We start from the raw sequence: 21,703 nt of genomic DNA, 5'->3' as shown, positions 1-21,703 counted from the left end.
GACTGGAATTTAGACTTGACCTAGACAAGAAAGAAAGCGAAACCTCAGTAGATTCTGAGCTGGACTTTGGCCTAATGAGCGTTTGAGAGAAGGAGTCACCCAGCGCTGCTGGGCTGTGGGATGCACAGTGTAGTGAAGACAGTGGCCAGGAGGCCAAGTAGTGTGGCAGGTAGTGCGGCCATAGGGGACAGGGACAGTGTCCTGTAAGAGAACTGGGAATGTTTGGGAGGAGGTGGGTTGTGTTCTGACTTCAGAGAGAAAACCAGGAATATTTGTAGGCAGCTGTGGAGGGCAGCAGGAGGAATGCTTTAAATACCACACAGAGGTCCGCACTAGGGATGGAGATGACGGAGAGTGGGGGGGCTCTTAGTTTGTTTGAAGGCATTTCCTATGTAGTCAGCTGATTGTTTTTTCCTGGCTGGATTTGAAGCAGCATAAACTACACTTTATCAGGAGGCATGTGGTTTGGGAGGGGTCCCCACATAGTGGGCTTTCTAGGGGCTTCCTTGGTGAGCAAAGGAGCAAAGACTGTGGGTTAGAGAGAGAAAGGGCGCTTGTCTGGTTTGGAACAGTAGGACAGGCAGCTTGTGACACTTGTGTGCCCTTGGGGGAGCCTTGTCATTCCCATGGCCCTGTCTTATGCAGCTGTGTGCTGCTCAGAAGTGAAAGCAAATACAAGAATTTTGTGCCCATTTGATGTGTGCTCAGTCTGTCCTTTGCGTTTGCTTGCTCCTAGCACTGTGTAAGCCAGGATGCTGTTCCACTGGCAGGCATGGCTCCAGGAGCAGGGTCACGGCACCTGGACAGGTACCTCTCAGCCTCTCCAGAGGCCTGTGATGAGAAAGATCCAGGAAACTGGCCTCCTGTGACGGATTGATGCTCCTGTACAGTTCGCCTGTGTGCGCCAGGCATATTCCATTCAGCATTGAACTGAGGGAGACTCTGGGCTGAAGCACACGGCCAAAAAAATACTCAGTCCTCCTCTGGATGTCGTTTCCAAGTTCTTTCCTTTCACACATTTGTGCAAGTGCTCACGTGAACCCCATGCCACATTCCTTTGGGACTTGTCCGTGGCCCTGATACCACTGGCAATGGTCGGGAGGCAGGGCTGATAGTACCTGTGACCAGGAAGGGTATGTTGCTTCGTACCCTTGAATACAAGGTTAGAGACACCTGTTCCTGTGTCCCTAGTCTACTTAAATTTGTGCCCATATAGAAAGGTCAGAACGTTAACATTTTCATATCATGAACGGAAGCAATCTCTGCTTCAAAACCTGTCCATATTCCACGCTGAAAATGAAATCTAAATTAATTGGTAATTTGCTGAAGATGATAGAAGGAAAGCTGTTTTAATTTTTCATTTAGTAATAACAGAGTTTAAGGAGGTTTGAAGGAAGGTAAGTAAAGGTATCCTTGGGAGGAAGCCGGCTCACTGACTGCCGACAGACTTCTCACAAGGTGCAGGTTACCGTGGTTCAGGTGATGATCTCCCAGCATGGACTCTGTTGCCCCAGAGTGGCACAAAGGCAGGGATGTCTTGATTTCTGTGAATCCAGATTAGCTGAGCAACTCAGAATCTGAGGGGTTCACTTCAGCGAGGCATGTGCCTGCTGCACAGAGCAGGCATCCTCTATCAGATGCACGAACGCTCACTCCTCTGTGTCTGGGGAACTGCAGATAAATCCAATTGTATAAGCCTAGAATTAGCACAGTTGAATAGCTTGACCTGCTCTCCAAAACTGTAGAATGTCCTTGCCCTCAGGAAGTGACCTGGACGCCTCTGTGAAATGTATAATGTCTTCACACTGTTAGGTTCTCTTCTTTTTTTTCTGACTACCATCATGCCCTTAGCAGATTAAATCCAGTCCTGGTTTTCCTGTGTCCGCACCAGCCTCCTTGGCTCTCTGTCTGCTCGCTCGTTAGCCTCCTGTTACCTCACCATCCTAGCATGGACCGCAGGAAGGCAGTGCTGTCTCCTCTGCCTGCACCCTCACTCCACCGTGTCAGCCCACCCTCCAGTCCAGGGTTGCTGATCAGCCTGTCTCCTATGTGCCTGCGTCCGCTGTGTCCCCATGAGTGCCAGGGCCAGAACATCACTGTCTGCAATACCTAGATCAGCCACTCCATAAATTGTTTTTTAAAGATTTGTTTTCATGTATAATATACTTTTGCTTCTCCATGTCTCGGATATCAGTCATTGGACATGGTGAAAATTTGAGTGTGAGTTACCTTGGCCAGATAAGAAGCCTGGATTTGGAGAATCTCCTGCCGTTGTGACTCTTAGGAGCTGGTGTGGGACCAGGGGGTCTGCAGATACTGAGTCCACTTTCCAACAGATTTTCTTTTTAATAACTTCAGTTATCAAATGACAACGTTACAAAAATGGAAGTTAGCCTATTTGTTCTCTGCTTGGAACCCCTTTTTGTCACTTGAATAGGACAAGGACTTCTTCACATGGTTAGCACTGCTGACTTCTGTAGCTGATTAGCACTGCTGACTTACCTTGTTAGCTGGGTAGTGCTGCTGACCCCTAGGCAAGGTCTCTTCCTTGTGCCCAGAGGCCCGCTGGGGTTGCTCAGATGGGCAGCCCTGTTGGTACCGTCAGTAGATACCTGTTGGGCTTAGGAACCAATGTCACTGCGTTATCGCTCCATCTTTCATTTTTAAAGATTGGAGAATACAGAAACAGACCTTCCCAAGCGCCCGTTTTTTTCTGTTAGTTCCTTTATGAAGTTGCTCTGAATCTTATCTCCCAATGACTTGATTTTTCCAGGCCCCCAATTCTCACCAGTCCGTCTCCTTCAAAATCCATTCCAATTCCACAGCCCTTCCGACCAGCAGATGAAGATCATCGAAATCAGTTTGGGCAGCGAGACCGGTCCTCCTCAGCTCCCAACGTGCATATAAACACCATCGAGCCTGTCAATATTGACGTGAGTATCATCACCGTCACGCGAGCAGCGCCTTGTCTGTGTGCCATGTTTGTGACCCTGTCAGAAGTAACTACCATCTCTCACTCACCACGCTTCAGGGATGGGTCTTTCACGAGCCACAGATCAGACGTCAGAGAGAGGCCTCACCTCTCTTCTCCCATGGCACCAAATACTTAAAACCAAACCCACAAACTACCGACCTTTTGACTGCAGCTGAGTGTCTAATGCCTGTGCCACCAGGCTCCTGTCAGGTACTTAATTAGTCCTGAATCACAGGATCCCCCTACTTTATTTTAGGACTTCATCTCCATAAACATCGTGGCCTCGTTTATCCAACAGACAAGCCAGCTGGTGGTTTTATAGTAATCAAGAAATGAGTAGACAACACGCATGCTCAGTCATCATACATTGAGACTAGTGGGCTCTTTCTATCCAAACAGTGCAAATCTCATTGAACTAAATGACTCATGGGCTGGTCATCGCCACTTGATCCTCTTTCCTGTCTCACTTTGTTATTGTGTCCCACCCATTAAATATCTTCAGTTTGGGCATTTTCTTATTTGTAGGTTAAGTTTTTATGGATTCCATCATTAAAATGTGTCTTCCTTATTTTCACGTCGTATGTTATAATTACCTGTCTTCTGTTACCTAAGCCACTTTTTGACTAGTTATTCTTGACTTTTTCCCCCCACTTTTTCCATTTATCTTGCACACTGTAGCTTAATTCTGTGCTCTTCTCAGTTTTAACTGTGCAAATTAGTATCAATTCAGTGTCATCGTATGTCCTGGATGAGAGAAGGCTGAAGTCAGGGATAGAATGGACACAAACCACAGGGATGCGGTGGGAAAAGGCTGGTTGCATTGTGGGTATTATAATTCGGGTTCTAGAACCAAACGTGTATGAGGGGTTGGCTGGAAAACCGGCCGGCTTTGTAAACATTCACTCCTGTCACAGTAAAAAGAAACAAGGCCGAGGCTTTTGCCTTCCGTTGAGACACACGTGGGGTGAGGACTGAGCATGACGGTTGAGTTAGCATGGCCGAGAGCTGCTTTTGGAGCTGAGCAGAGGCGAGCAGGCCGTGAGGGAGCCAATGAAGCCCCGTTTGGCTCTGAGGGACTGAACTGCAGAAGTATGAGCAGAGCTTGAGCCAGAAGAGGAAAGATCGAGAGACAGGAGCCAGCTGAGAGAGTCAGTGAAGAGAGAGGGATACAGGTGACAAGAGGAGGAACTGCAGACACTCAGGCTCCTCGGTGGTGTGCTGACAGAATTACGATGGCCTACTGGCAGGATGCTGCACTGCAATCCCAAAGGCACATGGTTCAAGGCCACCAGCTGCACCTCGGGAGAAGGATGGGCAGCCTCCTCCCGTGTGATTTACTGCCTCTAAAAACCTGCTGGAGGGTTGGCTGTGGGTCAGCTCTGACTCTGAGATACTCAGCAATGGCACCAGGGCTGGCACTGCCACTGGTCTTGGGCCCCTGGCCCTGGACAGGCTCCTCAGCCATGATGAGGACACTGGTATCTGCCTCAGCGACGCCTGGGTTTTGTCTGCCACACTTCTGTGCACGTGTGTCAGTGAGTGTGGAACAGGAAAGCAAGTTCTCTAGGGACTTGTTTTCACACTTGTGCTGCAAGAAGGGATGGAGGCCAAAAGGGCTACAAGAAAGATGGCCAAGCTGGAGATGAAGCAGTAGAGGTCTTGAGTCACCCAGGACAAGGGGCTGAGATGGTGAGGGGCTGTCAGGAGACGGGGGACGGCAAGTCCTCATTTCAGTTGTGGAGACCAGAATGCAGCATCAGGGTCACTCATGCTTGTGGCGAACGGAATTCTAGAAGCGGTGGCGTGCCTCCATCTGTCTGTCTGTCTGCCTAGAACACTCAACTTTTCTTCTCTCCATCCTCCACCCGCAGTCAGAGCCCAGCCTGTCCCACCTCGTGATGACTAAGCCCTGTCGTTATTTATCTGGCCACACTTCGATCTTGTGGAGCTCTGAGCAACACACTGCCCAAACCACTTCATTAGAAGATTACCTAAGCACCAGCCGCCCTCCTCCTATTATTTTCTTAAGCTACACTCACTTTGACCTGAAACACCTGTCCATCCTTCCCTGCTTAGATTGTCGGCTCCCAGGAATAGAGAGCAGCAGGACTGTCAGACTCTCAGTGACCCATGGCCCCTGCTTTACAGGCAAACAATGAGTATTTGTTAGTTGTTGCAGTGAAAACGAGAGCATGTTGAACATAATTGAAACACATCTGGGAAGAGGTTTCTCCAAGTAGGTTTTAGCCTTTTTTTTTTAATGTGGGAAATATTTTTTAATAATGAAACACACAAGATCGGCTTGAAGTCTAGTAGAACAATGAAAGATACATACAACAGTGGGTTTCAAGCTCTAGGTTCAAGATTCCTCAGGGAGTCTCATTAAAATATATGTGGGGGTTAGCCATTTTCTAAGAACATATTTAGAGACATCTGAGCCCACTCAGTCCCTCATGTTTGAGTTAAAAGTTCCCCTCCAGTGTATCTTATGCACGTTCTTTTTATGATTGTAACCAGTGCTGCATGGGGTCCGGTGGAGCTGCCTGGCACTCAAGCGGCCTGCTCCCGGGAGGATGCTTCCTCCTTACAGTCTCCTCTGAGAGATGCGGCAAGGATCACCATCTTCCTTCCTTAGAGAACATTCCTGGATGTGGGATTATAGGATCCAGGGGTGTGAATGGTTTTACACACAGCCAGAGAATTGCTTTTGAAGAATGCATGTAACCGTTGGTTTCAGATGGTTTGAGATGGTCAGTGTGGGGTGAGGGGGGCAAGGGCTTCCAAACTTGGGTTTAGTTTCTTTCCCAGCTGGTTTTACGTTCTCTCAGTTCTGTGAACTCCCTATAAGACGCGTCTTTTTTTTTAATCACCCTTCATGTTAATGACTGGGTTAAGCCTTTTCTTAGTGGACAGTTCATTGCTGCTCCTCAGTTTTTCACCATATGCTTTGAATAAACACGCATTATTGTTTATTTGTAGGACTTGATTAGAGACCAAGGGTTTCGTGGTGATGGAGGTAAGTAGTGTTTTTAGTTTTTATTTAAAAAACACCTAGTTTAGAGGGAAATGCAATTGCTTTGCTGCTTATTTTTTTTTTTTATATTTGCCTCTTTCACGAAACACAAACACAGAAAAATGTGTAGAGGAAACTCAATTCTTTTTGCTTTTCTTTAATACATACCACTTAGGGATAATAAAATATTCATTAATTGACATTGTGACTGGAGAGGATGAGGAGGTAGAGAATAGAGTCTTAAACGTGCCCTCCATGTGAAAGTACTGCACTGACGGAAGACCCTTGATTGTTCTGCTCGCTCTCTTCAGAGTCAGGGTGGCTGACTCTTCTGGGACCCGTCTCTGATGCTTTAAGATGGAGCTCACAACTCAGTAGCCCTCAGTTTCCCAAATCATGTGAACAGGGGTGAGCCCTTGAGGTCAGATGGCCGGTCCAGCCTTCCTGTCAGCCTAGTGGAAGATTGTGAGGCGTACGACCACAAATAACGTAGCACGTAGCCCTCTTTGCCCGCTCAGGTTTGTTTTGTTGTTGTTTAACAATAAATAAAATAGCAGATAAGAAATTGAATGGCAATTTCCCTCAGGATTTTCACCAGGTGACCTCTCTCTAACACCCACTGAACATTGGGGATGTCAGCACCACTTAAGAAGTCCTTTTAGCCCATATATTGTTTCCCAAGAGATGCTATTTGAGAGTGTCCTGAAGCTGTCCTCTGGATCCCCGTAGGGTGGGAAGGCTGCTTCTACTCGCAGTTGCTCCCTTCCCTGGGTCCAGCCTCAACGGGGACAGGCGACAGGCCTGGACTCACAGGATTTTCCCTGGAGAGGACATTGGCCACTCCCGTGTTTCCCTTCTGTGCACCTGTGAAGGCCCTGCATTGTACACTCTGACTTAGTACTGATCGCAGCACACAGCTGTCCAGGTGTTGTTGTTGTTTGCTGTTTGTTGTTCATGAACATGCCAGTTAATGTTGCTGCCGGTACGGCTTTCGTATGTCTGAGTGAAGAGCTGTGGCTTTTGGTAATTTTGCCCAATCCATCCAGCATTTGAATGTGGTCATTGTGTTAGCGTCACAAAGTTAACTTAATCATGAAAACTGCCTGCGTAGTGCATAAAGCCAAGTGACGCTTCCTGTCCTTTTCATGAATCGCTTTAAAAACCTAAGGGTCTTAGGGAAATAACCTTTTCTTAAGCGTCCAGAACGATTTTGTCAGCAGGCTTCAGGCCGTCATATTGAGCCCGTGACTTCTTTCATCTCTTCTGTGTGTGTCTTCTGTGTTTGCCCGCCCTCTCTTTCTCTTCTAACAGCCCCTCTGAACCAGCTGGCGCGCTGCCTTCGGAAGTGCCAGTCCCGGACTCCCAGCCCCCTCCTCCATTCTGTCCCCAGTGAGATAGTGTTTGATTTTGAGCCTGGCCCAGTGTTCAGAGGTAGTTGGGCTCTTCTTTCTTGTTTTCACCCAAAGCAAACTCAGTAGAAAGCCCCGTGTTGTCTGTGCCCACCCTCACGGCGTGCGTCTGGTGTGTGTGTGTGTGTCTGCACGTGCTTGCCCTGGCCGGATGCTCTGACTGTGCTTCCCCACCACCTCACCCCACCCGTGTGTGCCACCATCACCCCATCACGCGCTGCAGAGCACCTGTTGTTTGTTGTTGAGCTTAGTTCTGGTTCTTGTAGCTCCACGTGTACGGGGGGCATAAGTGATGGGGGCACCCTCCACTTGAGCTCCTTTCTGTGTAAGTGACAACTTTGATGACCGTTAATACTTGTCATAATCCATTTTTTATGGTCTATAAAGAAATAAAAATAGAAATTGAAGTCATTGGAAAATTTTACTAGACTTCTGGCTTGTTTTTAGATTCTATATTATCATTTTTTGTAACATGTCAGAAGTAGGGAGCTGTAAAATGATTGGTAATGTTAGCATTCTACGTCTGAAAACTTGATGACCTCGTTTATGCTCTCGCATGAGGGGAAAGGTAGAATTTCGCTCTCCCATTCATCGTGCCATACCTTCGTTAGTGAGGGGTTCATATTTTTTCAATTGAAAGCTGGGGCAGGTGTCTGGCTCTGATAATTTTGTAAGCGTTGTACCACGACCTCTCGCTAGTTCCTCTGAATAGAGCAGTGAGGCCAGAGGTCTCCTCTTACTGACCGGCAGTGCTGGAGCGCTTGTCAAAGGGAGTGGACCTTGTAGGTACTGAGCCTTGGTTTCCCTGGGTCTGTCTGAGGCGGTGAGGCCTGGCCGGCCACGAGCCAACAGTGCCCTGAGCATGACAGAGGCCTGCTCTAATCATAGGCAGGAAGGCCACCTCTGCTGGGAGGGCTATTAGTGCCTGAAGTACACAGGAAGTGGCTCGCATCCAGACTCTGCACCGGGAAACTAAGGCTGTGTCTACAGTCAGATGTTTAAATCTTCAGTTTGCCAGAAAATGAAAAATTACAGTAGGAGGCATCCAATGGGTCCTCATTTTGGCCTGTCTTTTCAAAAAATCTGTATTGAACATGCACTGCATTTTACAATAAGTCAGCATCACCCCACCCCTGATAAATTACCGAGTGCAATCCTCCTGTAACGGATGTGTTCTCGTCTACTACCTCAGGATCCACCACGGGTCTGTCAGCCACCCCTCCTGCATCCTTACCGGGCTCCCTCACAAACGTGAAAGCCTTACAGAAGTCTCCGGGGCCTCAGCGGGAAAGGAAGTCTTCATCGTCCTCGGAAGACAGGAATCGAATGGTAAGATCCTACAATGTCTGCTTCTCACTGAGATGTTTGACGGTTTCACAGCCAAACAGAAGGCCCATAGGAGAGATTTAGACATGTCTGCGTGTGACACAGCCCTCCTGTGATCACATACCTTCATGAGCTGATTGCTTTTGCAGAAAGCATAACCCACAACACTGGTATCTGCTGTCTTGTCTAATATAATGGAGTGAAGGAATAAGAATAGCATTCTTCTGTTAAAGAGGTCACTTGGTAGTTAGAAAAAAAGCTTAAGCATATAATGCATCCTAAAGGGCTAACATTTATATATTCACAAAATGTCCTTCTTCCTTGTTAAAAAGTGAACTTTATGCTGCAAAATGAATCTATATTTTAAAACTCATCATTTCATTTTAGCAGCAATATATGTCCTAACAGGTGACTCCCAGTGATCGAGGATGTTACCCGCTTAAGAGAGTGGATTAGATTATAAAGATGAGGAAATTGAGCACTGAAAGAGAAAGAGCAATTATCTGACAAAGTATCAGCCATTATCATAGGATATTGATTTAGAATTAGAGAATCTGGACCCAAAATTAGTAGTGATGTGTACTATTTGTAATCTCCAGTGGTCTCTAAATGATAAAAACGTGTGTTTTATTGACTTTTGTCATATGCATTTTTGTTTATATTCCATAAATGGGTTTTAGTGACTAACAAGTTGTTCTGTCATAATAGTGACCTCAGCCTTAAGGTTAAGTTTTGCATACTTTAAGAGTCATACTTTTTAACTCCCCCAGAGGGTGTGGTTTTTAAAAAAATAGACCTGATTCTCTTCCGAGCTTATGTCCTCTTAGACATAGGAAATTACTTAGATGATACAGCAGCTTCTCCTTTGCTTGATTTGGTTTGACACTTGCTGCATTTTTTTCCAAGAAAACCCTTGGAAGGCGGGATTCAAGTGACGACTGGGAGATCCCTGACGGGCAGATCACAGTGGGACAGAGAATCGGATCTGGTTCATTTGGGACTGTCTACAAGGGCAAGTGGCATGGTATGTATGGGCATGGTGACTCCACCATTGTAGCAGTAAGCTTACGGAGGGCCTCCAGGAAGCCATTCCCAAAATGGTTCTTTGCTCTTTCCAAGACTTTCTGCTGATTATTGTATTTGTTATAAACCACAAGTGGACATATTAAACATGCACTTAACCAAGGAAGGAACAAGCTCTGATGGTCTAGTGGCAGGAAGCTGCACTGCAGTCCCAAAGGCATGCTGTTTTAGACCACCAGCTGCTCTGCAGGTGAAGAATGGTCTCTTTCCTCCCATGTAGTTAACTCCCTCTGTAAACCCCTGGAGGGTCAGCTTTGGGTCAGTTCCAACTCTATGAAACACAGCCACCACAAAACATTCAACCTCACTAATTATCTAAGTCACGAAAAACCTAGGAATCATTCTTTATCAATCCAAGACTTTAAAAACTATGAGTAAATAGAAGAACTAGATGATGTACCCAGTACCTCTGCTCACCAGGGTCCTGAACAGAGTTAGGAGAAAAATGTGGAACAAAACTCAGAATCATGCTAACGGCCCAGTTTACTGATGCTGAGACTGATAGAACCCACAAGACTTTGGCGTTTAGTCTGTCTTCCCCCAGTCCCCCGCCTCCAGCCTAGAGCTGTTAGCTCTGACCCCCATGGTTCTGCTTTCATCTGAACAGTAGACAGGCCTGTAAGGTAAGCAAGAGCATCTCTCTTTCTAGAACAGTCCCAAAGGGAGAAAGCTCAGAAGATCAGAAGGGTTGCATAGAAGGATGAATGAAAACCTAGGAGAAAGTGGGAACAGTGGGGTTGCAACATGGGAGCTATAATTGATGTCCTAAAACAAATGTTTGCAAAGAGTTGAGTGGAAAACCAGCTTGCTCTATAAACTTCCACTCAGATCACAGTAAAAAAAGTATAGATAAAACTACGAGTTATGATTGTGATTAAGCTGCTGGAAAAATACATTTTCTGGAGGACAGTTGGATTAACATATGTGTTAAGAAAACAAAACTGGACAACCAGCAAGTCTGTTTGTAGGACTTTATTTTGAACAAGTACTTGGACAGCAACAAACAGATACGTACACAAGTAAACAGATCACAGAATTCATAAGGAAAAGTGACGGTAAACTTAAGTGACCATTAGAGTAGACCATGACTAGAGCAGTAGCTAGCCAGGTCCTTTGATACATGCTGCCGTCTAGTCGACTCCAGCCCCTAGCAGCCCCCCACCAGGCCTCTGGGGCTGTAACTCTTAACCAGAGTAGACTCTGGCCTGTGGAGTGAGTGGCGAATCCAGACCACTGGAGATAGGCAGCCGCTGGATTAGCAACACTCCAGACCTGCCGCCAGAGCTCGGGCTGTGCTGCTGTCAGTTGCCTTCAAGTCGAGCACGTCTCATCGTAACCCTAAGAACAAATGCTTAAAGCGCCTGTTGACATTTATTGAGTCGCCTGTGATGTATAGTGACCCTATATCTAGCAGCTCTGAACCTTCCCTGTCCTGAGACAGTCTCACTAATTCTGACACACCAGTCCCCATCACCCCAGTTACTGTATCAGTCCATCTTACGTAGGGTCTTGCTGTCCATCCACCCTTCTGAGCATGTTGTCCCTCTCCAAGGGCCCAGTGTTCCTTGGCCGCGTGCTCAAAGTGAGTGAGATGGAGCTTCAGAATCCTCACCTCTAAGGAGAGGCTTGGTTTCACCCTCTCTAAGACAGACCAGTTTGTTTTCTTGGCGGTCCATGGTATGTTCAACACTCTTCTCCAGCACCACAACTCGAAGGTTTCCTTAGTCATTGTCCAACTTTCTGAAGCATAACAAGTAATTGAGAAGACCATAGCCTGGATTAGGGACACCTTTGTATCTAGACTGACATCGTTGCTCTTCAGCACTCTGCAGGGATCCATGACAGCAGATTTTCCCAGTGCAAGTCGTGTTTTGATTTTCTGACTGCTGCTGTTAAGAATGTTGATTGTGGATCCAAGCTAGTTGTAATTGTTAACAATCTCAGTCTCTTCTCCATCTATTATGGTACTGCCAGTTGGCCCAGTGGTGAGAATCTTTCTCAATGTTGAGCTTCAATCCATATTGAAGACTATAGTCCTTGACCTTTTGCAACAAATGCTTTAGGTCTTCTTCAGTTTCATCAAGCAAGGTTGTATCATCTGTATATCATAGGTTGTTAATGAGTGAGTCTCCCTCCAGTCCTGATGCTGCACTCCTCCTCATAAAGCCCTGCTTCCCAAATGATCTGTTCTGTGTATAAACTGAAAAGGTACGAGGTGGGGCAACCACTGTGGAAGGCAGTGTGGCGCTTTCTCAGAAAGTTGCAAATAGAGATACCATTTGACCCAGCAATTCCACTACTGGGAATATACCCCAAAGAGACCATAACTGACATCCAAGCAGATATATGCACACCCGTGTTTATCTCGGCTTTGTTCACAATAGCAAGGAGTTGGAAGCAACCTAAGTGCCCATCAACAAATGAATGGCTAGAGAAGCTGTGGTATATTCACACAATGGAATACTATGCTGCATTGAAAAACAAGGAACTCATGCAATATTATTCAAAATGGGTGACCCTGAGGACATTATGCTGAGTGAAATGTCTCAGTCACAAAGGGACAAATACTGCTTGGTACCACTGTTGTAAAACAGGACTGACGTTGTGGTTGCGGGGAGACTGAGAAAGATGGGATAAATAATGTATACTGCTGCATTTTAACAGATGAGGGAGAAAACTGTTTAAAAGAGATATGTGATTAGGTATTATTGTCATGAGAGGAGTCCAGAGCGAAGGCTACATAGTGGAGTGGACCTGGGAGGAGGGATTGTAAAACAATGAAAGAATTTTTCTTTTACTTTTCCAAGAGGGTAGTGTACTGGGGAAGAGAGGTGGGGTGGGGGAGAAAAGTGCAACAATGAATTAATGGAAATCCAAAGTCTCTGTAAATTTTCATTAAAATTAATAAAAAAAAATTTAAGAAGAGGTCATCAAGTGGGAGCAAGAGAAAAAATAAAATGTACGAGGACAGGATACATCCCTGATGCCGTCCTTTCCTGATTTTGCACCATGCAGTGTTTCCTTGTTATGTTCTGAGGACTGCTTCTTGGTCCAAGTATATGTTTCATATAAGCACAATCAAGTGGTCTGAGATTCCCATTTTCCTCAAGGTTAGCCACAGTTTATTGTGATCTACACAGTCAAATGCCTTTGCGTAGTCAATGAAACAACAATTCTTCTGGTACTCTCTGCTTTCTGCCAAGATCCATCTGACATTGCCAATAATGTCCCTAGTGCCATGACCTCTTCTAAACCCCGCTTGAATTTCTGGTAGTTCTCTGTCAATGTATTGTTCAGGTCTTTTCTGGATAACCTTCAGCAGGATTTTGCTAGTGTGTGGTATTAGTGATATTGTTCAATAATTTCCACACTCTGTCTGGTCACCTTTTTTTGGAGTGGGAATAAATATGGATCTCTTCCAGTCAGTTGGCCAAGTAGTTGTCCTCAAGATTTCTTGGCACAACTTGGTGAGGATTTGCAGGATAGCATCTTTTTGCTGAAATACATCAATTGGTATTCCATCAATTCCTGGGGCTTTTTTTTTTTTTTGGCCAAGTCCTTCAGAGCAGCTTGCACTTCCTCCTTCATAACCATTGCCTCTTGCTTATATGTTGTTTCTTGAAATTATTCTGTGTCAACCAATTCTTTTTGGTACAATGACTCTGTATACTCCTTCCATAATCTTTTAATGCTTCCTGAATGATTCAGTATTCTACCCATCATAGCATCCTTAAGCATTGCAACTCGTGGCTTGAATTTTAGTTCTTTCAGCTTAAGAAATGCTGAGTGAGTTTGACTCTCTTGATTTTTCAACTCTAGCCCTTTGCACCTTTCATTATCATATTTTGCATTGTCTTCCCGAGCAGCCGTTTGAAATCTTCTATTCAACTCCTTAACTTCTTGATGGTGTGGTTGGGCTGCACTGCTGGGTAAGGAAGGTGTCAGTGGTGTATGAAATTGTACGGCATCCTGTGTTGTGGTGTTGCATATGTAACAAAGTATGTATCAAAGAAATGTCTGTTAGGGTTTTAGTGTATAGACTTCTTTGTTGCCATTTTATTTGTAGTTTTAAATAGTCATAGAAAATCTTACTTGGAAAGTCTAGAAAGATGGACATGAATATACTGATAGTGGTGGTTGTCACTGAATGACTCGTTTCTTTTTTCCCACTTTTTTAAAATTTTTTTTTAACTTAATTATTTTTTGTGTGTATCATCAAATAGAGCTTACTGGTACAGGAGGATATTGCCCCTCCTCCAGCAGAGCATGTGGTGGATTCGAACTGAATACCTCTGGGATTGCAGTGCAGCATCTTTCCACTAGGCTGCCAGAGCTGCCCTATTTTTTTTCTTTCATTTTTACTGTGTGAGCACTTTATTCCTGATAATTGAGGAGACTCTCTACTTTTATACAGCTTTTTTTGAAGTGTGTTAGAAATGGGAAAAGTACAGATCTCCTGAGCACACAGTAGCTACAGGTCTCACACAGTGACTTGTCCCTGGACAGTAAACAGTGTCCCCTGCGTGCTGTGACTCCTGTGCCCTTCCTGCCACCTCATTTATATATAAACTGTCTCCATGGCTGCGTTCAACCATTTACCACAGCGCCTTGATTGCATGGCAGTGGCCACAGCTTCCTGTCCGTGGATTGTAGTGCGTATCTTCTCAGAGCTGCCCCGCACCCCACTTCACACTATGGCAGGATCTCTCCCTCTCTCCAAATCTCTGATAAGACCTAAGTGGTTTTCAGTTTGGACTCTGGCAAGCAGTGCGGCCGTGGACATGCATGTCCATTTCTGCAGGGGAAGTTTGAGGCCAGGGGGGCGCACACACTCCGTGCCCACTGGGGCTGCCACAGTTCTGCAGAATGACCACCAGGGTGCACACTCGCTAGAGGGTCCAAGTGGTTTGGTGGTGCTTTTTTTTTAATTATGTCTCATTCAAAAACCTCATTTTTCTCCTGTGAGGGAGAGACCTAATCCTTTTCATTAACAAAAGCACCATACATAACCTGTGGACTAGGAGGTACACTGTTATGATTGAAAAAAAATTTATCATTTTCTACTTTTAAGCCAAATACCAGTGAGCCTGCCATCCCTAGTTTCAGCCTTCTCTTTGAAAGCAGGAGTGGCGACCCCTTCCTAAACGGCATGCCTCTGAAACTCTTTGAACTTTGATATATGTTGAAGGTTGTAGAGGGGCTTCAGGCCTCTTGTTCATAGGGTCACTAGGAGTCGTGCTCGTCTCAGAGGCGATCAACAACAACTTAGAAAATAATCTGATTTAATACTGTTAATGAACCAGGTACTTAATTGCTTATACTCAATTGATAGGGGAAAATCAAGGTGGACTGTACCCTGGATCATTATTTTTAAATACTAATCTAAATAGCTCTGGTTGTGTAATGTGCTTCAAGTCCTGCTGCTAATGGAAAGGTCAGGTGTTCCAATCCCCCCACTTCTCTGAGAGAGAAAGATAGGCAGTCTCCCGATAACAATGTACAGCCTGACAGACCTGACAGCGGGTCAGTACCAGTCTGAATGGATGGCAGAAAAGTTGGGTGGGCAGGTGGTCACTTGGTGTTAGGAAATCACCATCTGGCACTCTCTTTGTTAATTTTTGTGTATAGCAAATGGGATGACGTTTAGAGAATTAGTAGTAGGGCTGTTGTAATTATTTTTAGTATGCAAGAATTTTTTTGCTTATTTTGAAGATGTACAAATCATATTTTTCATAGACTTCTTTGAAGAAATTTTTCTCATTTTCATTGAAAAGCCAAACTGGAATGACAGTTGAGATGACAATTGCTTTTTAGGTGACGTGGCGGTAAAGATGCTGAACGTGACGGCGCCCACACCTCAGCAGTTACAGGCCTTCAAAAATGAAGTGGGAGTACTCAGGTGAGCACGCCGAGTCCTCTGGAGCGTGCGCGTGTGGTGCTGGGGGAGCAGGAGCGCGCATCGGGGTGTGCTGGGTCCCAGGGGAAGCTTACTTGACAAGCTCACTTTCCCAGTGGCAGCCGCTCTTAGTTTTACTAAAATGGTATAAACATGTAGAAGCAGAGGCTGTTGGGAGATGTTTTGTCTCCTCCTGTTCTTTAAGAGATTGCCGTATTATATGGTCCATTTGTATTCAAGGAAATGTAGTATAGGAGCTCTTACGGACACAAGAAAAATTCTAGCGCTCTCAAAATAGAAGCTCACTAGAACACACTGGGAGGTGGTTTTTAGTCCTGAACTCTGGACCTTGAGAAACAACCTCAAGTCTGTCCCAGAGTAGCAGCCTTGCTGGGGCAGGTCACAGAAACAGGACTGATGGGAAGAATATTGGCAGACTGAAGATACGTGGGCAGTTTCAGACTCTCATAGAATGCAGACTTTCTAGAGCAAGTGAAGCTAGCTGAACCCCCAGCAACTCTAAACCTGATAAACCTACCCCTGAAGTCATTAGGGAAGCCTTGTGCATTGTGCTCTTGTGAAGAACTATCACTGCAGGCTAAAATGGACAGTGCAAGGCCAGGCTGGAAAGGAACCTTCCAGGCGGGGAGTTAGGGTCCCGGGAGAACCTAGGAAAGGAGGGAAGAATGGTACGCAACGTGAGGAGTGGTTTGGTGTCACTGTGGACATTGTCAGCAACAATACAGACATTATCTTTAAGAAGAAAGACTGTTATGTTTAAGAAAAGGCAAACTTACTCTTATGCCAGAGGACTGAAAGGGAAAGAAACAGGGTAAAAGTTGTAGGAAATTGTCTTCACCCAAGAAAAACTTTATAAATCCTCTGTTAAGTGCTATAAAGTCGCCTGTGACTCATAGTGACCCACGTACAGGAGCTCTGAAGCCAGCCCTGTCCTGAGCCTGTCTCACTCCAACACATCACCCCCATCGCCCCAGTTACTGCATCAGTCCTTCTCATTCAGGGTCTTCCTCTTTTGCGCTGTCCCTCCATCCCCTCCATCCTTCCGAGCATAATGTCCTTCTCCAAGGACCAGTCCCTTCTGGCCATGTGCCCAAAGCATGTGAGACAGAGCTTCAGAATCCTAACCTCCAAGGACAAACTTGGTTTCACCCTCTCCAAGACAGTTCTAAATAGTAGAGCCATTAAAAAAAAATGATGGGGAAGATACCTAGTCAGTGTCAGTAATGCGATTCCCATAACTGAGGATATTTAAGTAACTTAAGTGTCTGTCTATGAGATGAAAACATTTCTCAATAGAATGGGAGTTATACCACCCCACTTATAAAATCTCATGTAAACTTACCCTTCTTGACTTTAAATAATAATAATAATACCTGCATTGTAGATGGCCTTGGCCCTCCTTAGTCAAAGATTTTGTTGAAGTTTGTCAACTTTTTCTATTTCCTGCCCCATTTCCTTTGACAGGAAAACACGACATGTGAATATCCTACTTTTTATGGGCTATTCAACAAAGCCACAGCTGGCCATCGTCACTCAGTGGTGTGAGGGCTCCAGCTTGTACCACCATCTCCACATCATCGAGACCAAATTTGAGATGATCAAGCTCATAGACATCGCACGGCAGACTGCACAGGGCATGGAGTAAGTGCCATCTCTTTAACCTCATAGACTACTTCTGGGTTATCAATGGAGAGTTGACATTTTTGTCCACTTGAGCCACCCAGCAACATAGGGCTACGTTAATGATTGTAGTGGTGGCGGCATGAGGTGCTGTCAAGTCGAGTACGACTCACAGCGACCCTGTGAACAACAGACATGAACCCTGTCCTCACCATCTCTGACACGTCAGCCCACTGCTGCAGTCACTGTATCAACTCCATCTCATTGAGGGTCTTCCTCACTTTGACTGACCCTCACCTTTCCAGGTATGATACCTATTTCCAAGGAATAGTCTCTCCCAGCAACATGCCCAAAATATGTGAGATGAAGTTTCACCATCCTTGTCTCCAGGGAGCACTCTGACTACACTTTTTCCAAGACATAATCTGTATTTTTGGCAGTCCATGGGATCATCAGTACTCTTAATGATTAGCGATAAGATGATGACAACAAAAGAATTAAAATTGTCTTCCTCTGGTACTGTCTTTAAACATAGATCAAATTTGTTCTGACAGTAGGTATGGAGCTGGAAATTTAGGCCTACCCTGTCATGGTTTAGCAAAGCAGTCATCGCCAGAAATAACACAAAGCACCAGTGACATCAGGAAGTCCACCTAGATCACCCTGTAAGACTCAAAGCAAACTCACCCCCATGCTCATAGCTTCTAGACACTTCTGAGTCCTCAATATGGTCAGAGGAAACACATTGCCTCCAGAGCTCTCAGAACAAGTCTGTAAGAGAGAGATGAAAACCAGCTGGAGCTTAGCAGGCACACTATATGCAAGGACGAGATCCCTCCCAAAAGAACAGTCCTTTTTCTCAGGGAGAGAAAAGGTTTTCCAGCCATAAAACTAGGGAGCTCCAATGACGTAGTCCATAGGGAGTTGCCCTGCCAACCCAAAGGCACATGGTTCATATCCAACACCCACTCCATGGCAAAAAGATAAGCAGTCTCCTCTTGTGCAGTTGATTTGGGGGTTTCCTCTGAAACCTCACTGTGTGTTGGTTCTGGTCAGCAGACAACTATGAAATTAAAATTAATGCCTTTTTCAAAATCACATTCAGATGACAGCGATACAAAGATGTTACAATAGTGGGATTTATAGTGTATTGCAAAGCATGCCTTTTGTAATTACTTAATTATTCACTTAAGATATACAAATAGTTACATACTTTTTAAGATCCTCTTAAGGGGTCTTCAACCTAAAGCATTTGAAAGCTAGTCTGTGGAGTATCCCTTCTTATTCATTTACCTGTATTGTATAACTAGTTCAGAAGGGACATCTGGATACATTTTTTTCCAAACTGAGATGTGCAGATGTATAGAATAGGAACATATAACCAGATTGTGAGAATAATTGTTAGTGAAATGAATGTCCCTGTTTTTTTTCTATGGTGCTAATGACTGAAGCACAGTATGTTTACTGTTTGATTGAATTCCTTTGTATTTTTGAAGCAAGTCAAACTCTGCCCTGAGATCCATATTGGTAAATATTGAGGCAATCAGGAGTGGTTCTCAGAGCATGATCAGACTGGTGGGTGTAGGATGTTAGGGTGGTCCACAGAGCATGACTGGGCCAGGGGGTGTGGGGCAGTCAAGATGGTCCTCGGAGCATGGCCAGGCCAGGGTGTGGGATGGTCCCTGAAGCATGACTGCACCAGTGGGTGAAGGAGAGTCAGGATGGTGTGGAGCACGACTGGGCCAGGGGGTGTGGGACGGTCAAGATGGTCCTCGGAGCATGGCCAGGCCAGTGGGTGTGAGACAGGATGGTCCTCAGAGCACGACTGGGCCGGTGGATGTGGGTGGTCAGGGTGATCTTCTGAGTCCTAACTGTTGCTGATGGCCTGATGTTCACTGACCTGTGATCTCTGAACCAGCTGACAACTGCTGCTCGTGCTCTATTTCCAGCTCCCCTGTTTCCCTAGATTCCCTGGTGCAGGCAGAACTTCTTACAGGCCTCCCTGTGCAGTGTGTAGTGTGTGTTCAGCTTGAGCTCTCAGCCTTTGTTTCCTCCCAAGGCCTTTGTTAGACCTTTCAACAGCTCTCCTGGTCCGCAGCCCATCTGGATGATTACAGCACCTTTACCCTCTCAGCCCTCCTGTGTCCAGTCCCCTGCCTTCCCTCATCCTTCACCATACAGCAGAGACTGCGGCTCTCTGGCCATCCTTAGCTGCCATCCCGCTGTACTGACACACCTCTTGATAATCTGGTCAGAAAGCATACATCCTGTTTATACAGCTTAACCAGTAAGTTCACAAACTGTTATCAAACAGCTACTTAAAACTGTCATTTCAGAATTGTCCAGCCATATGAATGCTTCCCATATGCCGTTGAGAGCGGTTTTTGGACAACTGCCTGCACAGGGTTCTGTGTAGGGCTTTTGGATGTTGAGTCGGTCAAAAGCAGAGAAATTATATGAACTCACTAATGAAAAATGCTAAAGAAAAGTTGGCACACAGAAAGACACATTCTGGGTGGTTACCAGGGATGGAAGTGGGGAAAAGAGAATGGAAATCTGTAAATGAGTAAGGGATACGTGTTGAGATGGAAAGACAAGCACATCATCAGTGAAGAAAGAAGGGTGTTGTTTTGTTAGGTTTTACATTTTTATTTTATATTGGTTTGCTTACAAAGTTCATGTACATTGTGTTTCACACTATTCTTCATGTACATTGTGTTTCCTACAGTCATACCCATTCATTGCATTAAAATTAGTACCCACCATTAACCTGTCTTTCCAGGTCGCCACCACATCTTCTCCATTTCCTTTACCCACTCCCTCCACCCACCACATTGTACAACCCTCGCCCCTCTGCTCTCACCCCTGTAGCCCTCAGAGAAAAAGGTGTTTTTGCAGTCACTCATTAGGAAGAAACTTTAGTAATCAGGCACGTTGGTGGACAGGACTATCACATGAGTCAACAACTGTTGCCATTGAGTCAGCTCCAACTCGGAGCAACAAGAAAGAACCGGAGAACTGCCCTTAGGGTGTTAAATGCCGTGGTGGTCACATGAGCACGCTGCCACAGCTGTGTCCCTCAGAGGGATGGTGGAGTAGAACGGATGACTTTTCTTGTTGGAGCTAAACACTTAACCACTGTGCCACCAGGGCTCCTATCACTGTGAAAGGGACTAGAATGTGAAATTAGGTTTGGGTGGAACAACATGTGTGACCACTGTTCCCAGAGCAGTCAGTGCTGAGTGCTCCAGAGTGCCTAAGGGGAGGTCCACCTGCTGCCCAAGCCCACGGCTGTGGGGCTGTGATGTCAGGTGGAAGAGGGCTCCAACAGGAATGTCATAGACTGGTCTGTGGTTTTGAACATGGTGGGGGGATAGCCTTAAAGTCAGCGAGAGACTGGTGAGTCGGACAGGTGGTGTGACCAGCGTGCTGAGGTTTCACCTCCGTGTCCGCACTTGTCTCCTGACACTTTCAAGGTCAGGTGAAGAGGGGGAACCTTGAGGACAAAGAGGAGTGAGGTTCCAAGCGGTCTGCGTGGTCGGGGCACCCACCTCCTCTCAGTATGATAGATATCTCAGATTAAATCCATTATTGACAGATATCTGGGAACCCTTATTGGCCAGTTGAATTTTAAAAAGCTAATTTTAAAAAAAGAAAACAAAAACATTTATAAACGGACATTAAATGCTGTGTCTGCAAAATAAAAAAGATCAGAATATAAAATATTCTTTGTATCGAAAAATGAAGTGACTATGTTGCTGGTTGCATCAAGTCAGCACTGAATCATGGTGACTCCAAGTACTATAACATGTGCTAGGAACATGTCTCAGGTCAACAGTGCGAGGAGGTCAGCTCTCAAGAGTTGCCACTGGTGGTACAACCACTGTGGAAGGCAGTGTGGCGCTTTCTTAAAAAAGTTACAGATAGAGATACCATTTGACCCAGCAATTCCAATACTGGGAATATACCCCAAAGAGACCATAACATATATCCAAGCAGATATATGCACACCCATGTTTACCTCGGCTTTGTTCACAATAGCAAGGAGTTGGAAGCAACCTTAGTGCCCATCAACAAACGAATGGGTAGAGAAGCTGTGGTATAGTCACACAATGGAATACTACACTGCGTTGAAAAACAGGAACTCATGCAATATTATTCAAAATGGGTGACCCTGGAGGACATTATGTTGAGTGAAGTAACTCAGTCACAAAAGGACAAATACTGCATGGTGCCACTGTTGTAAAGCAGGATTGACCTCGGGGTTGGGAGGAGACTGAGAAAGATGGGTTCGTAATGTATACTGCATTGAAACAGATGAGGGAGAAAACTGTTTAGGAGGGAAAATTTTTAGATATTTT

The 21,703-nt window shown here is 45.4% G+C and overlaps 1 protein-coding gene across 1 annotated transcript in view; it reads left to right on the top strand.

Annotated features, from left to right (window-relative positions):
* Positions 1–21,703, top strand: part of BRAF (v-raf murine sarcoma viral oncogene homolog B) — a 74,882-nt gene that overhangs the window by 38,323 nt on the left and 14,856 nt on the right. The window contains exons 7-12 of the mRNA XM_006887165.1: positions 2,774–2,933; positions 5,954–5,990; positions 8,589–8,725; positions 9,629–9,746; positions 15,620–15,704; positions 17,187–17,363. Of these exons, the coding sequence (XP_006887227.1) occupies positions 2,774–2,933; positions 5,954–5,990; positions 8,589–8,725; positions 9,629–9,746; positions 15,620–15,704; positions 17,187–17,363 (714 nt within the window). The remainder of the gene's footprint in view (positions 1–2,773; positions 2,934–5,953; positions 5,991–8,588; positions 8,726–9,628; positions 9,747–15,619; positions 15,705–17,186; positions 17,364–21,703) is intronic.

The sequence above is a fragment of the Elephantulus edwardii genome, unplaced genomic scaffold (assembly GCF_000299155.1).
Source record: "Elephantulus edwardii isolate Elephantulus edwardi_28Jun2011 unplaced genomic scaffold, EleEdw1.0 scaffold00055, whole genome shotgun sequence".
NCBI lineage: Eukaryota > Metazoa > Chordata > Mammalia > Macroscelidea > Macroscelididae > Elephantulus > Elephantulus edwardii.
Note: the sequence above shows the minus strand (reverse complement) of the source record. Positions and strands in the feature narration are given on the sequence as shown.